Source organism: Rhamphochromis longiceps, linkage group LG3, assembly GCF_057381845.1.
Source record: "Rhamphochromis longiceps isolate RC_006_pf linkage group LG3, R_longiceps_female_GT1.1, whole genome shotgun sequence".
In the NCBI taxonomy this organism is placed as follows: Eukaryota; Metazoa; Chordata; class Actinopteri; order Cichliformes; family Cichlidae; genus Rhamphochromis; species Rhamphochromis longiceps.
The window spans coordinates 13,509,465-13,531,092 of NC_140559.1; the positions used below are offsets into that span (position 1 = coordinate 13,509,465).

General features: G+C 42.5%; 2 protein-coding genes across 8 annotated transcripts in view; one reads left to right on the plus strand and one right to left on the minus strand.

Moving 5' to 3' along the window:
• LOC146673000 (NLR family CARD domain-containing protein 3-like) overlaps positions 1-21,628 on the plus strand; it is a 235,930-nt gene that overhangs the window by 47,236 nt on the left and 167,066 nt on the right. For 2 of the 7 annotated variants that reach the window (XM_085401395.1, XM_085401393.1), the window contains exons 2-6: positions 12,501-12,626; positions 12,711-12,830; positions 17,120-17,239; positions 21,207-21,285; positions 21,420-21,621. In XM_085401395.1, coding sequence (XP_085257521.1) covers positions 12,538-12,626; positions 12,711-12,830; positions 17,120-17,239; positions 21,207-21,285; positions 21,420-21,621 — 610 coding nt within the window. In that variant the 5' untranslated portion in view covers positions 12,501-12,537. Of the gene's footprint in view, positions 1-11,825; positions 11,911-12,494; positions 12,627-12,710; positions 12,831-17,119; positions 17,240-21,206; positions 21,286-21,406; positions 21,622-21,628 lie in introns of those variants that run through there. The other 5 variants (XM_085401392.1, XM_085401394.1, XM_085401397.1 and 2 more) reach the window with 5 other exon arrangements.
• Positions 13,061-14,487, minus strand: LOC146673002 (zinc finger BED domain-containing protein 4-like). Its single transcript, XM_085402619.1, has 2 exons — positions 14,250-14,487; positions 13,061-13,818 (listed from the first exon to the last, which is right to left on the minus strand). Exons 1-2 carry the CDS (start codon positions 14,485-14,487, stop codon positions 13,271-13,273), a joined length of 786 nt encoding a protein of 261 aa, XP_085258745.1. The 3' UTR covers positions 13,061-13,270.

Consider the following 21,628-nt stretch of genomic DNA (forward strand, 5'->3'; position numbering starts at 1 on the left):
CATAGGAGAGGTGGAGACTAAACTTAACCTGGGTGTCTGTTGTCTTTTGTGGTCTGGGAGATGATTGAATATTGGGGTGGGTACAGTTTCCTCTGCGGTGGGGTAGGGTGGGCTGCCCCGGGTCCTGTGGGGCTTGGCAGTGCTGCTGCCGTAGGCCCCGGGCTGGATGGGCCTGGGCTCCCTTGCCTTGGTGGGTACCAGAGGACGGGGGTGCCTACTGGGGTCAGCGGGGGAGCTGGCCCTAGGGAGGGGCATCCTCCCCTCCCTCCTTTTCCTCCCCATCCCTGGCTATCTCCCTCTTCCCGCTGCACCACACCCACCCACACAGGTAGGGCCTTGGGGTGCGGGTGTGTCACCAGGGTGCAGGGGAGACACCCCCCCCCGTCCCCTTCTGGCAACCTGTGCCTCAATTTTATCTCACAACTTAGACATCCACATTACTTACACTCTCATAACACACACATATATATAGGGCCTTGAGGGTGGGCACGTTAACAGCGTCCAGTGGACGGTCTGTGTACTCAAACCTACCTCTGGCGCCGGTGTCCACCTCTCAATTTTAAATCCATGTCGACATTGAGGGTTCTCGGGAGGGGCCGTGCTAACACCTGCTGCTCTCTGGCAGCAGCACCATGCTCTCCCTTGTTTTAAATGCACTTTAGAACAACACGCAGCAACACTACACATGAGCGGGAGGAGGGAGGTATGGGGTCTTCACACACCCCCGTTCTCTACTAGCCATTGGGGCAGGGGTGCTGGGAGGAGATGTTGGCTGTCCGATTGGCCTCCCTGCTGCTGCGGAGCCTGGGACGGTCTGCTTGCTTCCACCCTGGGGGGAAGGGTAACATCTCATGGGTCTGGGTGCCGTTTCCCCTCTCTGGGGGCGAGGGTACCTGGACCCGGGGTATAGAGTATGGTTGGGGAGTGTGATTGTGTGTACATGTCCATTTATGTCAATCCTTACGTTGGGTGAGTGCTGAGTGTTTGTATATGTGTGCATGAGGGTGGGAATGCATGTTTGTGTCTGTGTGTGCCTGTTTGTCTGTGTCTATATGTCAGGTTGGGTCTTAGACTCCACCTCTCTGGGAACTCCCAGGCCCTCCAAAGTGTGGAGGCCTATCTCCCCTCACCACACTCCCTGCCGGTGACTGATGCCCTCAGGGGTCGGTGCATTGGTGGTCCTTGGTGTCTTTGGCTGGGCGCTCAGGTATGTACCAGCTCACTCCCGGTGGCTACTTGGCGGGGCCTGGCGCCTGTTGCTCGGTCAGGCCTCTTCCGGGGCACGGGGGGCCCTCGGGCCTCCGGCCTCTGGGCCTGTGGCTTGGTTCACTCTGGCACAGCTGGCTGCCGGCAGAGCCGGCGGGCACTCCGGTGCAGCCCCCTCTAGCTTCTGCTCGGTGGCTACTGGGTGACCCCTCATCTGGGGATCCTTAGCCCTTCCCATGAGGGTGGCACGGATGCCCCTCCGGTGGTCCTCCTTGGGCTCTCGCACTCTGGGGCCTCTGGATGTCTGGGGCCTGGATCTCCTCCATGCCTGCTTCATGCCCTGGGGGACGGGGCTATGGCTCTCTACATCCTCTTGCAGACCATTACATGGGGAGACCATTTGAATACAAGCGCGCTGATCCACACAGGTGTGCACACGGGTGTTCACTGTTTGTAGACTTAAATTACACCTTTCTTGGCTGCTACTTCAAAGCACATTGTGCGCTGTCTGTCCTGCGTGCTGCACAACAACATTCAATATTTAGTATTTACTGCTGTTTACACTTAGCTAGATTAATGCGATGGTGTTGTGTTTAGTATGTTGCTTTGTTTTGTTTTTTTTGCTTGTTTTCTATTCTTTCTCTCTCAACAGGTGATCCAGGAGATTTCTTTTCCCCTTTCTCACTGTCCCTCTCCCCTTCTGTTTTTCTTCTCCTTCCTCTTTCTTTCTCCCTTTCCTATCCCTCACTCATGTCTGTCCCGTCTGTAACAACTGAAAATAAAATAAATTAAATAATAAAAACAAAGGTCGATCAAATGGACCAATACGGCAATGCCATGATGATCCATTTGGCAAAATAAATCCATTGGGTATCCTTGTTGGTCTTCAGACAACAATTCTGATGGCTAAAGAACCAAATGGGACAGGCAAAAAAACCCCAAAAAAAACCAATAAAATGTTTCTGATTCATTTAAAATAGGGATGCACCGATACCACTTTTTTGGAAACAAGTACGAGTACTTGCATTTCAGTACTCGCCGATACCAATACCGAGTACTTAATAAAAACATGATTTAAATTTGCAGGTAACAGCTTTAGTCCTATAATTTAACAAAAAACAAACAAGGGAGTAGTTTGGAATTAAGAACATTTATTTAAAATGAAAAGCATGTTGTATGCAACATATTACAAAATAAATAATTATAAAAAAACAAAATTTAATTTTAAATTTGTTCGTCTGTTTCTCTGTTTAGAAGTCTCACTAGCCCAGTCACAGCTGGGATGACATCAGAGGCTAGTGCGTCGTAGCTGCTCACTTTTTTAGTTAGTTCCTCAAAGGGGGCGAGGATGGCAACAGTCGTCTCCATAAGAGCCCATTGGTGAGCGGTGAGATAGTCAGGGAGTTCGTGGTCGTACACATACACGCCCAGCACTCGCTTTTGCTCAATGAGGGACTGGAGCATGTAATACGTGCTGTTCCAGCGCGTCTGTACGTCCTGCTGCAGTCTCTTTATTGGCTGGTTGAGCTGTCCCTGAATGTCCTCGAGGTGGGAGTAGGCTAAGGCGGAATGTTTAAAATGCCCAACTATTTTCCGTCCCACTGCTATAGCAATATCTATGCTCCTCTGTGCTAATAAACGTGGGTAAACTCTTTGTACTCGTTGTTGTGTTGGGATTTTAGGTGCTTGATTAAATTGCTTGTGTTAAATGCGCTACCTTTAGAGCCTCCTCTGGACAATTTCGCTGAGTACAATTTGCAGTCCGCCTTTGTTTTCGCGTCTTCGTTCACTTTGAAATAGTTCCACACAGCTGATATGTCTCGCCTCGCTTTCTCCCCGCTCTGAGCTGCAGCCGGGGCCTGGGGGCGGGTACTCAGGGCCTGGGGGCGGGCACTCGGCGCCTGTGATTAACCCCTTACATTCCGCTCAAACATAGACAGGTCTCAGACCGTGGTATCGGTCCTCGGTATCGGGGGACTTTTAACGAGTACGAGTACTTTAGAAAATGTGGTATCGAGGCCGATACCGTGCATCCCTAATTAAAAAAAAAAAAAAAGCGAAACATCCTTTGTATGTGAGGCCAAGGATGTTCATCCTCTTCAGTTCTAGTGTAGACAATTGGCTCTGCCATGTTTTCATGTGTTTTTTCTTTCCTGTGTCCGCTACTTTGAAACGCTTGGGCCGCTCTGCCTGCCACAGTTTCAAACTGGTCATGTGACTGCATGGCCACATCTGATTGGTAAAAAAAAAGTTGCCGGAAACTCCACTGGTGGCATGTTATCTAATGTGTTAAACCAATTATTTTTTTAAATGTAACTAGTCGAATTTTGCAAATGTAGTGGAGTAAAAGTACCATTTCTTCTTCACAAATGTACTCAAGTAAAAGTAAAAAGTATCTTGCAAAAAAGGTACTTTAAAAGTACATTTTTTTTCAAAAACTTACTCAAGCAAATGTAACGGAGTAAATGTAACGGAGTAAATGTAACTCGTTACTACCCACCTCTGTCAGTGAGTTACTGCAACCATACATAATATCTGGCTCTCTGAGGTCAGCTGATCAGTGCTTGTTGGCTGTCAAAGCTGTGGATCTCACTTCAATTAGACCCACAATCTGTGGTTCGAATGAATAATATACTGATGATGGGATTTCTATTTGTTATAAAGGGATAAAGCTTTATTACATTTAGTAAACGCATGTGAAGAGTGAAAGGATGGTATCAATATGTATCAATATGGATATATTAATAGGGTCATTTTATCCTCTTAACCCTTTAAAGCCGGTCGGAGCGGGCACGCTCCGTTTTGCGTAACTATTTTTAAATCTCTGTAGATCTGGAACCACATAAGCTAGCGCAATAACTTTTTTGGCATATGAAACCAGAGGAGTTGTACTTACATCTTATTCATTCAGCTTGTCTTAAGCCACGGTTTCCTTCCACATATAGCTTTGCAAAAATTGCATAAAAAGCACTTGCAGCAACAAAAACATAATATTCCAGAAACATGCTTTGCCGATCTGATCAGCTGTTTGTAACACTTCCTACATTGGAATAGACGTCAGCACGAACTATTGCATGTCCGAAATTGGAAGTGACGTCATTTCGCAGAAAATGTAGTTTTTTTTACATATGGGCCTTGCTTTATAAGCCTACACTGGTGTTTTTAAAACTCATGTTTGACTTCATGCTTTTCTGAATAGTTTCTGGGATGCTTAGAACTCAAATTGCATGAGAAGCTCATCTGTAACCGAAAGGTTGCCGGTTCGATCCCCAGCTCTCACTGTCCTGGTGGTTGTGTCCTTGGGCAAGACACTTTACCCTACCGCATACTGGTGTTGGCCAGAGGGGCCGATGGCGCGTTATTGCAGCCTCGCTTCTGTCAGTCTGCCCCAGGGCAGCTGTGGCTACAACTGTGGTTTGCCTGCACCAGTGTGTGAATGTGAGAGTGAATGAATAGTGAAATTGTAATTGCAATCCATTATTATTTTGATGCACATGCTGTTTTTTTTTTTTTTGTTTCAAATTTGCATTGTACTATTTATTTTCTTTTTTCCTGCTGTATATAAAAATTGGTGTATCTCAAAAATAAAACTATGAAGACGCTCAAAAGAAATTTCCTGTTGTTGGAAACTATTTTGTGCAATTTTTTTGTATTTACAGTTTTGAGGGATAAACCTCTTACATTTCTCTAACTATAAATATATGTAAAAAAAAACAAAAAAAACAACGTTTTTTTTTATTTTTTTGTAGTTTATTGCACTTTTTTGCAATTTATGTAGTTACTAGAGCAGAGCGATATAACCAAAAGTATTTATCACGATATACATTTGAAAATTTGCGATAACGATATAACTGATGATATAATTGACACTAGACAAAATAATTTACAACTTTATTAGTGTAAAACAAAAAACCCCAATGTATTTTCACTTAAACAAGCAGCTGTTTTTTTTTAATGTGCATTAAAAGTTATATAATATATAATAATATAATAAAAATTTAACAGTGCAAATGCAAATTCCTCGCTGACAGTTTAACCAAAAGGCATTTCCAGTGGAAACTGGCCGACAGATCCTGAGCATAATCATGTATACTATCTACAAAACTTAAAAAGAGGTTACACACACAATACGGTAATATTATGTTGAAGCACAGTACATATTACTCCGCGAGGCTCCTGCCTACGACAGCCGTAATGCTCCGACAATCCATCAAGCGGTGCGGGTTCGTAGCTTAGCAAAATCGTACTAAAACATTTGACAGATTTTCAAGCGCCGTGTACATAAAATCGATTCGATGTCAGTAAACACAACCAGAGTTCATACATAAGACACACGGGATTATAAGAGGCACTGTCGATTTTCAGAAAAATCAAAGGATTGATTTGATGTGCTGTATTTTCCAAAAAATACAGTAATAACGACGGCCCGCTAGCATGCTCTACCAAAAATAGTGCTTTAATGTGTACGAAAGCTAAACCAGTTCCACACCACTGAAGTTGCAGCATTTTTACAAACTAATTCTGGTTCATCCGTTTCATTTAACGATCCACTTTCGCCCTTCTCATTCTCCGTCGCCGCCATGCTTTTTCCGCCATTTTCGTATGAAAACAAGGGCACTGCACATGCGTTTTATCCATATTCTATTGCGATATTTCATTTTCTTATCGTTGCCCAACATTATACTGGTATTACCGTGAACGGTATGATATGGCCCAGCCCTAGTAGTTACTATGGACTGAATGCATGCATATTATTAAAATTTGGGCTATAACGGTTGTATTGATATATAGGAACTTGAAATGCTCCCAAAAATGTCACGACAGCATGCAAAAATATAAAGATAAGTCACCGCCCTGACCCACTGGTGTCAAGACAACCATCTTACCCTCAACATCGCAGAGGGTAAGATGTCAAAGGAGTTGGAACATTTCCAACTGCCAACCTCTGTATATTTTATTGTTTATTCTGTTTGTGTGTGTGTGTGTGTGTGTGTGTGTGTGTGTGTGTGTGTGTGTGTGTGTGTGTGTGTATATATATATACACACACACACACACACATAGATATACATATTTAGTATACACATTCAGTAATGCACATACACTCTTATGTTGTATATTTATTCATATATTTCTCAGATTTACCCATTCTTATATTTTTCTTCTTCTTATGTTATTGTATTTTTACACACCTCTGTTGCTTGTGCAGCTTACACACAAGAATTTCACTCGCAATTTCACAGTGTACCTGCACACGTGATGTGACAATAAAAGTGATTTGATTTTGATTCGATTTGATAAGCTCTGGTGGACTTGGTTCTATGATAGGTCTTAAAGGGTTAAATAAAATATCTGTTTGTTGCAAATGACATCAAATCAAAACTCATTTGACCTTTTTTCTTTGCAACTGTTACATTTTTTTCAAACAGGGGGGTACCTACAGGGGGACTGTCTCCCTGCTGTACAGCCCGCAAAGGGGGGGGGGGGGGGGGGTCATAGAATGACTAAACAGCTGATACATGAACAAAATGACTCACAAACTTTTTGATTTGGACTTGAAATCAGTTCAATCAGTGTTTTCTTCAAACAGGACACCTGACAAACAACAAATGTGATATTGAACAATATTGTCACTTTTAACAATGTCCAGAGTAACTAAAGTTAGAATCAGTGCTGTGCTTGTTTTGGCTCAGCCAAACAGTTAAATGTGCTTCACATCCACGATACAGTACACACATGTAGTCAGTTAGAGCCAAAAAGCCACCTCTGATTACTGAATGACATTCACTTCATCAATGAATGCCAATGAGAACTCTTTGGGCTCTTTACCTTACAATATAACGAGCTTTGAGACTAAACATGTTTGTTTACTGGTGCTGTATGAATAAAGCTGAACACATCTAAAGAAGGTGTTCCTGAAATGTATCTTTATTAGAACAGGACGGATGAATTAGCACAGCCCTCTCAGCACAGGGCTGACAGGATGTTTTTACACCAAACCTCAAGATCAAAGTACATTTACTGGATTTGTTGCTTTTCAAAGACTGTTAAGAGCAAAGTCAGAGTTCCACTAATGTAACCTTATTGTTTTATTGACATATTGGATTTGTATATGGTGTGTTTGGATAAATGATGTATCACACTGTGACATGTCCTGCAAAACAAACTAACACACTAACTTTGTGTTCTTCAAATACTGAGGAGTTTTTGTTAGGTTACCAGGTTAGCTTGTGTTGGCTTTTTTATATGAGAGAGAAGACAAATATGCTCCAATGATACGTTTTCACACTTTATGATCAAACAGAATTTCAGATGAGTTTTCCACAGCTCCATGGACCTCTCTGGCTCAGAGACAAAGGCTGCCTCACCCAACTCAACTGTGAGAGACAGAATGTGAAAAAAAAATCCATGAATCCACATGGTAGGATTTGTAAAGAATTTATCCGTAAATTAGGGTGGAAAATAAGTATTTGGTCACCTCAAACAAGGAAAATCTCTGGCTCTCACAGACCTGTAACGTCTTCTGTAAGACGCTTTTCTGTCCCCCACTCGTTACCTGTATGAATGGCACCTGTTTGAACTCATCATCTGTATAAAAGACACCTGTCCACAGCCTCAAACAGTCAGACTCCAAACTCCGCCATGGCCAAGACCAAAGAGCTTTCGAAGGACACCAGGAAAAGTATTGTAGACCTGCACCAGACTGGGAAGAGTGAATCTACAATAGGCAAGCAGCTTGGTGTGAAAAAATCAACTGTGGGAGCAATCATCAGAAAATGGAAGACATACAAGACCACTGATAATCTCCCTCGATCTGGGGCTCCACGCAAGATCTCATCCCGTGGGGTCAAAATGATCATGAGAACGGTGAGCAAAGATCCCAGAACCACACGGGGGGACCTGGTGAATGACCTGCAGAGAGCTGGGACCAAAGTAACAAAGGTCACCATCAGTAACACACTACAACGGCAGGGAATCAAATCCCGCAGTGCCAGACGTGTTCCGCTGCTGAAGCCAGTGCATGTCCAGGCCCGTCTGAAGTTTGCCAGAGAGCACATGGATGATACAGCAGAGGATTGGGAGAATGTCATGTGGTCAGATGAAACCAAAGTAGAACTTTTTGGTATAAACTCAACTCGTCGTGTTTGGAGGAAGAAGAATACTGAGTTGCATCCCAAGAACACCATACCTACTGTGAAGCATGGGGGTGGAAACATCATGCTATGGGGCTGTTTTTCTGCCAAGGGGACAGGACGACTGATCCGTGTTAAGGACAGAATGAATGGGGCCATGTATCGTGAGATTTTGAGCCAAAACCTCCTTCCATCAGTGAGAACTTTGAAGATGAAACGAGGCTGGGTCTTCCAACATGACAATGATCCAAAACACACCGCCCGGGCAACAAAGGAGTGGCTCCGTAAGAAGCATTTGAAAGTCCTGGAGTGGCCTAGCCAGTCTCCAGACCTCAACCCCATAGAAAATCTGTGGTGAGAGTTGAAAGTCCGTGTTGCTCGGCGACAGCCCCAAAACATCACTGCTCTCGAGAAGATCTGCATGGAGGAATGGGCCAAAATACCAGCTACTGTGTGTGCAAACCTGGTAAAGACCTATAGTAAACGTTTGACCTCTGTTATTGCCAACAAAGGTTATGTTACAAAGTATTGAGTTGTATTTTTGTTATTGACCAAATACTTATTTTCCACCCTGATTTACGAATAAATTCTTTACAAATCCTACCATGTGGATTCATGGATTTTTTTTCACATTCTGTCTCTCACAGTTGAAGTGTACCTCTGGTGCAAATTACTGACCTCTGTCATCATTTTAAGTGGGGGAACTTGCACAATCGGTGGCTGACTAAATACTTTTTTGCCCCACTGTATATCCTCGCATGAGATTGGCCACCATATTAAGGGATAGGAGCATAGCTGAGCCACTGTGTGAGAGCTGAGCAGCGAAAGGAAATTAAGTGAGGAGCCAGCTCTCACTCAATGGGAGTCAACTCTTCTGATTCACTACAAAGCACTCTCTAAGCACGGCTCTTAAAGCTGATGCTTTCGCGCATGACATATTATCGAACGTTACATAGTGTGTCATGGATACTGTTGACTCCAAATCTCCCGACCACTACGTCGATCTGAGACAGCGAGACCAAGACCACGTAAAAGTGAGACCAAGACTGGTCTCGACACATCCAACTCTATCTGTTAGTATCTGAGTGACACAAACCACGAGGCAGCTGTGCAATATAAAATAATGGGGCTACATGAGCCTTAAAGTGTTTAGTAAAGCTCTGTGTTGGACTGGTGCTCATGGCCAGAGTTAAGTTACATCAAGTGTGGCAGAGATTTGTTGCATTTCAGCTGATAATGCTTAGATTGATTCACTCAGTTCAATCTATATACCAACGTTCTCCTGTCTAGTATAAAGATTGGATAGTGTGCTGTCAGCGTAGGGGATGGAAATCAGCCAAGGTAGCTGTGAAACATCTGTTTCCATCTTGTTGAGTTCAGCTGTTTAAATGAACAAAGAGCAGCAGGTCAGCTGATCACAGCCTGTACTGAACCTCACATTAGAAATCATTGTGAGCTGTGATTCTGTTCTCCGTGCTGAGCCACTACAAAAGCTCTGAGGGTTTCCCCCAACTTCCAAACCCTTTACCATGTAAACAACAGGAAAGAGTTCTGTTTAAATTCTCTTTCACTGCTTGTGTCCTAGTTGTTCAAGGGAACAACTAGGATTTACATTAGAACAACATTTGGATTTTCATCTAATTATTTTATATTATATTATATTATATTATATTATATTATATTATATTATATTATATTATATATACATACAGTTACAATAGGTTACAATTGTCCTACAATGAGCTCCTTACTTTCAGTACATTTCAGAGTCGTTACTTTATATTAGAGTATTTTTCAACACTAATATCTGTACTTCTACTTAAATAAATACTGTGTGTACTTTCACCACCTGTGCTGACAGCTTTGCATTGTTAAGAGGTGTATTTTCTTGTACAAAAGGCACTCTCCAACATGGATATATGAAGAATGTGAAGGAGGAATGGAGAGCTGAACATCCGAGGGTGTGCGTGTGGACAGCCCGACCACCCGACTGTAAATGATTGCTGTAATAGGTGTAGGCTGCTGGGGGATTCCCATGATACACTGGGAGTTTCTTCTTCATCACTATGTGTTAATAGACCTCTCTACACTGAATCATACTTGTTATTAATCTCAGTCTCTCTTCCACAACATGTCTTTATCCCGTCTTCCTTTTCTCACCCGAACTGGTCGCAGCAGATGGCCTCGCCCCTCCGTGGTTCTGCCAAACGTTTCTTCCTGTTAAAAGGGAGTTTTTCCTTCCCACTGTCACCAAAGTGTTTGTTCATAGGGGGTCATATGATTGTTGGGTTTTTTTCTGTATGTATTATTGTAGGGTCTACCTTAAAATAAAGCGCCTTGAAGCGACTATTGTGATTTGGTGCTATATAAATAAAACTGAGTTGAATTGTTGAAAGTAATGTGCTAACAATGGTAGCATTACTGCGTTGAGCCCAAACAGCACTCATTAAAGATCATGTTAGTGTATGAAAATATTACGTCCCATGACAATATTTAGTCTCTATAATTGTGGAGACAAAATTTGAGGAAGAAAAATGAGAAGGCAAAAGATCCTTTCTTATTTTGATATCTGATAGTTTGAGATTCACTAACATAGACATCTACCTGGGTGTAGGCAGCCATTAACATTCAGTTTTATTGAGCTGACATGTTACAGAACAATACGCACAAACAAACACAGAAATTGTGTTCGAATGAAAACACGAAGCGGAGGACACAACATGTATTAAGGTGAATCTAGTTCTTGTTTTTGCTGCCATGCACACACTGGTAACAACAAGAGCTGTCTCACAAATACTGCACTTAACATGACCTGTAATAACTCTGCCTGTTTGGCTGTTTTTAATAAAAATCTCCTGCAGTTAAATTGTGGACGTTCCCTTTTGAACCCTCTTACAGGTGACTCCAGCCTTTCAAAGTAAGAGTCCATCGGGACTGTCCAGGCCTCTAAAACCATCCCAGGTAACAAGTTGGTAAGTCCATTTAGGGCAGGGATAGCTCAGTAGGTAAAGTGGTCGCCCCATGATCGGAAGGTCGGCGGTTCGAATCCACTTAACGGCTACCCTGAGGTACCTGAGCAAGGTACCGTCCCTACACACTGCTCCCCGGGCGCCTGCTTAGTGGGCTGCCCACTGCTTCACTGAGTGAATGGGTCAAATGCAGAGAAAAACAAGTAATTTCCCCATGGGGATCAATAAAGTATCCATTATTATTATTATTATTAAAGCTTTGAATGACAGCCATTAAAAGGAGATTCTTTGATCAGCACCAGATTCCTGTTGATTTTCAGAATAAAATGATACATCCTTTAATACGATGGCTGATAATTACCAGTTTGATTATTTCAGCCAAAGCTGAATCTGCTCAGAGAAACAGGACAGAAGAAGTCACCCCAAGTTACTTTAATTCTGTCAACACAAAGTTAAACAGTCACAAACCGTCAGCGTTACATTAGTGACAGAGTGCTCTTATTGTGAAAATCTGCCTCCGCTCAGGTGAAGCCCTGGCTTTCCAGGAAGCAGATGAACTATAATGAAGTAAGTGGAGCTTGTTGTTGGTGTGTGTGAAGAAACTGTAAGTTTGCTTAGTCCACAGAGGACGCAGCATCCGTGATAACGTTATAGGCCTTTACCTCCTTTACTGTCACAGTAATTAACGATTAATTAATCACCTGCCAGAGCTCTAACGCTAAGCTAGCCACACGGCATGCTAACGCTAACGCTAATTCACAAGTTAAAAATGTGTTTGAGCACTTCGTGAATGAGAGCAGCAGCAGCACAGAGCTAGTTGATGGTCATATGGTTACAGAGAGAGCAGCAGACTTTGTAAATGATTATTTACTCACATTTACATTCATTTTACTGTCAAATACACGCAGTAACTTTAAACAGCTGTTGTTATCAAGTGAAAATAGCAAAGATGTCAGGACTGGGCTGAGTCCCAGTGTTTCATCATCCTAGTGACACTTCAGACAGTCAAAACTCACCAGAGCTTCTCATTATCATCAGGACAGATTTAGGTCATCATCCATCAAATGTTGACACATAGTGGGTTTGTCATTCTCTCGGCTGACACTGAGATGAAGCAGGAAAGAAGCAGCTGATATTTGGACAGCACACAGTTGATGTGCACATGAATGATTTGTGTTTCCTCTGCAGGTGAAGGTAGAAAGTGTGTGTGAGCTGATGTGAATTGAGCAGCATGGATCAGTGTGAGGACAGAGGGGAGGGAGTCCCTCCCTCTAAAAGCACTCTGTGTGGGGAACATGAGAGCCAGACCAAAGCTCAGAGGTGAGATGACCATCTCTAACTGTCCATGACTCTTCTCCATGTCACAGCTCAGCACTCACATCACTGCTCCATCATTATTCACAGGAATAAACGAGGAACAAAACGTAAATATGAACCTAAATCTGGCTGTGTGTCCTTGAAGAGTGATTTGTCTGCAGATCGTCCCATTAATTTTAAAGTCCAGCCTGTGTCTGCTGCAGAGAGGTGAGCTGTTGGTAACATGAACTCTTTGATTTAACTGCTTGATGTTTTTGGATACAATTTGCAGTGCAAATATGTCATTCCCTCAATCCCATTTAAACTCTCTTAAAAACAATCTTTTGGTTTCTAAACAACTGAAAATCCACTTCAGCAAACAGGAAGTGATGCTTGTGCTCATGTTTTCTTCCATCAGTTATGTTGTGCTGTATGTTGTAGGAAGGTAGAGGAGGTAACACTAAGTTTGCTGCACAGATTTCACTTTCACTCATAAAACTCATCCATCCATCCATCTATCCATCTTCTTCCGCTTATCTGGGGCTGGGTCTCGGGGGCAGCAGCCTATACAGAGAAGCCCAGACCTCCCTCTCCCCAGTCCCCCGACAAAGTACTTACTACTATCTTTACTATCATCACAGTAGTAAGTTTGTAGTAAGTAGTAAGTTTCACAGAAGGAAATTTATGTTTTTCTTAATGAAAACTAACATCTCTACCTTGTCAGGTTTGAGCCTGTTTCTGTTCTCATCAAGGACACTTGCAACGACACTAAAATATCTCTCACTGTCCACAGAGCTACAGGGGGCACTGAGATACTGGGTTTCAGCATCAGCCATAGAGGGAAACTGATTAAAATGTTCTTTCCAGTACTGAAGTGGGTCGCTTTTCTTAGAGGTGTTTTTTTCTGAGAGGTAGGTCTGCACTTGAGGTTCTGCTGATGTGGTACTCATGGACCATCTCTGTGACTGCCTCTCTTGCAAGATTTCCTCAAAGGCAACGTCCAGGCTGCTACGTGCTTCACGATGTGGTGCCTTGCTCACTGGCTCATTTTCCTCTGGCACTGCACTGACAGCCCTCTTCCCCTCTGTCTTTGCCACCTCCTGGATAAGTTGTTCCTTTGCAAGCAACAGGTTGGCTGACTTTGTGAAAAAGCTAGAAACGGATAAAAGTAACACACAATTCAAAACTATAAGACAAGAGGCGCCACATAGTGCAGCTCTTCAGTTAGGCAACTGCCTACGCACATACTTTTAATAAACAATTTTAAAAAAAATCCAACTTTAGAACTAAATTACCCAAAACTAAATTAAAAAGGAAGTAAAAAATAAATTGGCTTAATACTGGTGTCTGTTGATGACTTTACTTTATATAAACATGCTGTACAAAAGGTACATTTTAATTTCACTATACTTGCCCATCGTTGTATCTGGTATCTAGAAAAGTGGCTCAGTTCAACATCAGCATAGGGCTTCTCCACAGCCTCCAGCAGAGTCCTCTTAATTGTTTTTATTCCCTGGTCATCACCATCCTCCCGAGACAGAACACATCTGAGGACTCATGAGTGAATGGATGACTTAATGAATGCACTTAATGAGGTATTATGGTTTGTTTCAAACAATATAAGTAAGAAATAAAAATACCAATTACCTGTTATGGCGGGGATCACATCAGCTGCAGTTACAGTCTCCCTGCTCACGTCCCTGGTCAGTTCTTCAAAGGGGGAGAGCACATCAGCAGTCTTATCCATCAGCTCCCACTGGTGAGCTGTCACTGTTGCTGGTAGAGTGTGCTCAGCTGCAAAGACATTAAGAGCACGTTTTTGTTGCAGTACGCTCCGCAGCATGTAGAGGCTGCTGTTCCATCGTGTCTGCACATAAGAGAACATGATTCGCTTTATTTTTGTGCAAAGCAGGTAATGTATTAGTGGCTTACTAAATCAAGTGTATGGGAAATAATAATAAAATAGAAATACATTAAAGAATGTTTCGAGAGGACTGTCACCTGTACATCTTGCTGTAGGCACTTGATATCCATATTTAGGTCCATCTGTATGTCTTCTAGTCGAGAGTAGGCCTACAATCTTCCTTGCATTGGCCAGGGTCTCTGTCACGCTGCGCTAAGACAACAGGCCCTCATGCACACAGAGTTGACAGGAATGGGCGACACAGCCCACACTCGGAATCCCTCATAGCTTTCTTCATATTTTCCGCATTGTCACGCAAAATTACATGGACCCGTTGCTTGTCATGTAGGGTCATGTAGGGTCGCACGGCGAAAAAAAAACTTGAGTCAATCCATTGCGCGGTAAGGCTTAGTAGAGACATGTGAGATGTCTATGGTGAACGAAACACGGGGCACATCTGATAACAGGACAAGTAGTTTGTCAGAAATTAGTCAGAAAGTTTGTCAGAGCTTTCTCTGTGAAGTAATGGTGAGACGGCATTTCAAATAGAGGTTCTACATACTCCATAACTATAAGAATTCCAGGGTTTTCTACAAAGGCAGATGGCAGGTTACTCATTGCGGTCATTTGTGCTATCTTGGCTGTGATGTCCTGTGCCTTCACGCTGTCACCGGGCATTTTTTTTTCTCCTCTTCAACCTCTCCTGCAGTTTGAGCGGACTCGTCTTCAGCTGGGTTGCCTGGGTAAATTGGCTGTATTGTGTCGGGTGTTTGTTTTTGATGTGCCGTATCAGGTTTGTTGTGTTACATACATACATAGATACATATAGCTGAGTCCTGATCAGAAGGTAACGTCAGATTCCGATCGAGTCTGAAACCACGTGATCAGGCCCGATTTCCGATCACGTGATCGGATCTATACATCTCTAATTACAGTGGGATGCAAAAGTTTGGGCAACCTTGTTAATAGTCATTATTTTCCTGTATAAATCGTTGGTTGTTACAATAAAAAATGTCAGTTAAATATATCATATGGGAGACACACACAGTGATATCTGAGAAGTGAAATGAAGTTTATTGGATTTACAGAAAGTGTGCAATAACTGTTTAAACAAAATCAGGCAGGTGCATAAATTTGGGCACCACAAAAAAGAAATGAAATCAATATTTAGTAGATCCGCCTTTTGCAGAAATTACAGCCTCTAAACGCTTCCTGTAGGTTCCAATGAGAGTCTGGATTGTGGTTGAAGGTATTTTGGATCATTCCTCTTTAAAAAAAAAAGTTCATTCAGGTTTGATGGCTTCTGAGCATGGACAGCTCTCTTTAACTCACACCACAGATTTTCAATAATATTCAGGTCTGGGGACTGAGATGGCCGTTCCAGAACGTTGTACTTGTTAAGGCATTCACACAGCCCCACAGCATGATAGAACCACCACCATATTTTACTGTAGGTAGCAGGTGTTTTTCTTGGACTGCTGTGTTCTTTTTCCTCCATGACATAGCGCTCCTTGTTATGCCCAAATAACTCAATTGTAGTTTCATCACTCCACAGCACTTTATTCCAGAATGAAGCTGGCTTATCCAAATGTGCTTTAGCAAACCTCAAGTGTCTCTGTTTGTGCTGTGGGCGGAGCAAAGGCTTCCTCTGCATCACTCTCGCATACAGCATCTCCTTGTGTAAAGTGCGCCGAATGGTTGAACGATGCACAGTGACTCCATCTGCTGCAAGATCATATTGTAGGTCTTTGGTGCTGGTCTGTGGGTCGACTCTGACTGTTCTCACTATTCGTCTGTCTATCCGAGATTTTTCTTGGTCTGACACTTCGAGCCTTAACTTGAACTGAGTCTGTGGACTTCTATTTTCTCAATATGTTCCTAACTGGAAACAGACAGCTTAAATCTCTGAGACAGCTTTCTGTGTCCTTCCCCTAAACCATGATGGTGAACAATCTTTGTCTTCAGGTCATTTGAGAGTTGTTTTGAGGCCCCGATGTTGCTACTCTTCAGAGAAAACTAAAAGAGGAGGGAAACTTACAATGAACCCCCTTAAATACTCTTTCTCATTATTGTATTCACCTGTGTATGTAGGTCAGGGGTCACTGAGCTTACCGAGCCAATTTAAGTTCCAATAATCAGTTCTAAAGGTTTTGGAATCAATAAAATGACAACAGTGCCCAAATTTATGCACCTGCCTGATTTTGTTTAAACAATTATTGCACACTTTCTGTAAATCCAATAAACTTCATTTCACTTCTCAGATATCACTGTGTGTGTCTCCTATATGATATATTTAACTGACATTTTTTATTGTAACAACCAACGATTTTTACAGGAAAATAATGACTATTAACAAGGTTGCCCAAACTTTTGCATCCCACTGTAATATAGTTTCATACTGAAGTTGGACTTTGCAGTGAGCTGACATGATATGACATGATCATACTCACAGCTGTTCCTATTATTATATCCTGTTTCAAACATGAGAGTATTTCTTGCTTTTTTTGTTTTTATTATTGAAAGGTCTTAAATTTCAGAGTCAGCAACTAAGATCAGGTTTTCCTTGAATCCCCGATGTGGATCGCTCACTGAGTGTTTGTGGTTTACCTCTCAGAATGACTGAAGTCCACAACAAGATGATGATCGAGGAAGAGGAAGTCAGGTCAAGATTCCCATCTGTGAGGAGTGACTGGTCCAAAGATAGCAATCCAAACTTCAGTAATGAACCAGTGAGGTAAGAGAACCGTTATGAGCTGTTTTAATTTAATTTAATTTAATTCAATTCAATTCAATTTTATTTATATAGCACCAAATCACAACAACAGTCGCCTCAAGGCGCTTTATACTGTACAGTAGATACAGAAAAAAGCCCAACAATCATATGACCCCCTATGAGCAAGCACTTTGGTGACAGTGGGAAGGAAAAACTCCCTTGTAACAGGAAGAAACCTCCAGAACCAGGCTCAGGGAGGGGCGGGGCCATCTGCTGCGACCATTTGGGGTGAGAGAAGGAAGACAGGATAAAGACATGCTGTGGAATTCAATTCAATTCAATTTTATTTATTATAAATTGTAATTTGTAATTTACAATTACATTGTAAATTACATTACAGTTACATTGTGTATCACAATTGTAATGTAAAGTGTTTGTAGTTTGTAAAGCTCTGTCAGTAGCGTTTTTTGATACGGGCGACATGGGCGGTTGCCCGGGGCGGCATTGTGGTGGGGGGCGGCATCACGGGCATCGGCAAAAAAATAAAAAAATTGCTCGTACTCATGCTGCCCCAACATCAGCCAGCCATATTGGGAATGGCATAGGCACCGATCGGCTTTCTATCGCCCATTTGCTGGGAGTAAGGGCGCCCTGCATTTGCGAGGTGCGTCTGCTGCTTGCGGCACAGGGAGGAGAGGGCGGGGCGGCGGGGGATTCTCTGGCTGGCTGGAGCAGCGTCTAATAACCAACTTGCAAGATAAAACAAAATAAAACAAACCAACAAACATGAAAACACAAGACATTATAATACAGACTTATAATTTGCACTGTTGTTTTTTGGAAATTCTGTACGCTAAAAGTGAGCGCGAGAGCCCTCGGTGCGCCTGCTCACTGCTGAAGTCAAAGTAAACTTTGTTGTCATCTCCGCTACTTACAGTCCAGCATATAGAGAGACGAGACGACGAGGCTCCTGTTACAGCAGTGCAAGTAAACAAACAATAAATATAAGAAGAGTAATGTAGAATATATATACTGGAAGTGCTGGGTATACAAGTCTGGCCTAAGTCAATTCAATTCAATTTTATTTATATAGCGCCAAATCACAACAAAAGTCGCCTCAAGGCGCTTCATAGATGCAGAGAAAAACCCAACAATCATATGACCCTCTATGAGCAAGCACTTAGGCGACAGTGGGAAGGAAAAACTCTCTTTTAACAGGAAGAAACCTCCAGCAGAACCAGGCTCAGGGAGGGGCGGGGCCATGTGCTGTGACCGGTTGGGGTGAGAGAAGGAAGACAGGATAAAGACATGCTGTGGATAAGAGACAGAGGTTAATAACAGATATGATTCAATGCAGAGAGGTCTATTAATACATAGTGAGTGAGAAAGGTGACTGGAAAGGAAAAACTCAATGCATCATGGGAATCCCCGGCAGCCTACGTCTATTGCAGCATAACTAAGGGAGGATTCAGGGTCACCTGGTCCAGCCCTAACTATATGCTTTAGCAAAAAGGAAAGTTTGAAGCCTAATCTTAAAAGTAGAGATAGTGTCTGTCTCCCGAATCCAAACTGGAAGCTGGTTCCACAGAAGAGGGGCCTGAAAACTGAAGGCTCTGCCTCCCATTCTACTTTTAAATACTCTAGGAACAACAAGTAGGCCTGCAGAGCGAGAGCGAAGTGCTCTAATAGGGTGATATGGTACTACAAGGTCATTAAGATAAGATGAGCCTGATTATTTGAGACCTTGTATGTGAGGAGCAGGATTTTGAATTCAATTCTGGATTTAACAGGAAGCCAATGAAGGGAAGCCAAAACAGGAGAAATCTGCTCTCTCTTTCTAGTCCCTGTCAGGACTCTTGCTGCAGCGTTTTGGATTAGTTGAAGGCTTTTCAGTGAGTTTTTTGGACATCCTGATAATAATGAATTACAGTCGTCCAGCCTGGAAGTAATAAATGCATGAACTAGTTTTTCAGCGTCACTCTGAGACAGGATATTTCTAATGTTAGAGATGTTGCGCAAATGGAAGAACGCAGTCTTACATATTTGTTTAATATGTGCGTTGAACGACATGTCCTGGTCAAAAATGACTCCAAGGTTCCTCACAGCGTTACTGGAGGCCAAGGTAATGCCATCCAGAGTAAGAATCTGGTTAGATACCATATTTCTAGGCTTTTCAGGGCCGAGTACAATAACCTCAGTTTTATCTGAATTAAGAAGCAGAAAGTTAGCGGCCATCCAGGTCTTTATGTCTTTAAGACATTCCTGCAGTTTAACTAATTGGTGTGTGTTATCTGGCTTCATGGACAGATAGAGCTGGGTGTCATCTGCATAGCAGTGAAAATGTATGCTATGTCTTCTAATGATGCTGCCTAAGGGAAGCATGTATAATGTAAACAGAATTGGTCCTAGCACTGAACCTTGTGGAACTCCATAATTAACCTCAGTGTGTGAAGAGGACTCTCCATTTACATGCACAAACTGGAGTCTATTAGATAGATATGATACAAACCACTGCAGCACAGTACCTGTAATACCTACAGCATGTTCTAATCGCTCTAATAGGATATTATGGTCGACAGTATCGAACGCTGCACTGAGGTCTAGCAGGACAAGCACAGAGATGAGTCCACTGTCAGAGGCCATAAGAAGATCATTTGTAACCTTCACTAAAGCTGTTTCTGTGCTGGTTTGGAGGAAGTAATTATTGAAGTTAACTCCGATAGATCGATTGGAGAAAAAGAGTCTAACTTAACATCAACGGTACTAAAAGTAGCTGTAGATAATATTACATCTGTGGGATGATTATTGGTAATTTTTTCTGTAATGATTAAAATTTTATTTGTGAAGAAGTTCATGAAGTTATTACTAGTTAACGTTAAAGGTATGGTTGGCTCAATAGAGCTCTGACTGTTTGTCAGCCTGGCTACAGAGCTGAAGAGAAACCTGGGGTTGTTCTTATTTTCTTCAATCAGTGATGAATAGTAAGATGTTCTGGCTTTGCGGTGGGCTTTCTTATAAAGCAGCAAACTATTTCTCCAGGCTAAATGATGATCTTCTAAATTTGTGACACGCCATTTCCTCTCCAGCTTACGAGTCATCTGCTTTAGGCTACGTGTTTGAGAATTATACCACGGAGTCAGGTACTTCTGATTAGAGGCCTTAGTTTTCACAGGAGCTACAGTATCCAGAGTCGTACGTAGTGAGGAGGTGAAATTATTAACAAGATAATCGACCTCTGTTGGGGTAGCGTTCAGATAGCTGCTCTGCTCTATGTTAGTACAGGTCATTGAAGATGATAACAGTGGGTGGATTATATTCTTAAACTTAGTTACATCACTTTCAGACAGACATCTACTGTGATAAAGTCTACTCTCCACCGCTGTGTAATCAATTATTGTAAATGTAAATGTTATCAGGAAATGATCAGACAGGAGAGGGTTTTCAGGAAACACTGTTAAATGTTCAGTTTCTATGCCATATGTTAAAACAAGATCTAGAGTTTCCTGCCTGTGGCCATCTCCCTGTACAACGCATCCACTTAACACACTGGTTACTGCTACAACTACACGTTTCTTTTCCAGCTATTTATTAATAAGTGACTTATGTGTGTGTGTGTGTGTGTGTGTGTATATATATATATATATATATATATATATATATATATATATATATATATATATATATAGATAGATAGATAGATAGATAGATATATGGAGAGCCGGAGGTGTGGCGCCTGATCTGGCATCCCACACCTCCCCGCCGGATCAGATTGGAAGGAAGCTCTACCTGGCTGCTGCATCCCAGAAAAGGGAAAAAAGAGCAGAGGGGAGAAGAGCGGAGCATTTTTACAGTCCTCTGTTAGGTTTCTCTACCAAGAGGTTAACTGCACAGCCCTCAAGAGGACCTGAGACAGCTGTATCAGTTAAACTGGGTAAAAGTACTGCTAGGTCGTTATCCTGTGAACTAATTCTTCGTGATTCCTCCACAGAGCAGACCAGGAGAGCTCAGATGTTCCCAGTGGTCAGTCTGCTGAGCAGCATCAAACACAGCTGGTCTCCATATTTATGGTCTGTACATGTAAAACAACTACTTTTACATCTATTGTGTTCACAATCATCTCCATGCTGCTCTTTGTAGAGATCTGATGTTTGGCTCCATGATTTCAGTCTGATTGGCTCATTCATAAAGTATTCTGTTCCAGCTGCTGGAGAACAACATCATCACTTTTGTGAAGGACGAGCTGAAGAAGATCCAGAAGGTTCTGAGTCCAGATTACCCAGAATGCTTTGAGAGTCAGAGGGAGGATGAGCGGAAGCAGAGCAGCAGAGAAGCATTTGTGAAGATAACACTGGACTTTCTGAGAAGAATGAAGCAGGAGGAGCTAGCTGAATGTCTGCAGAGCAGTGAGAG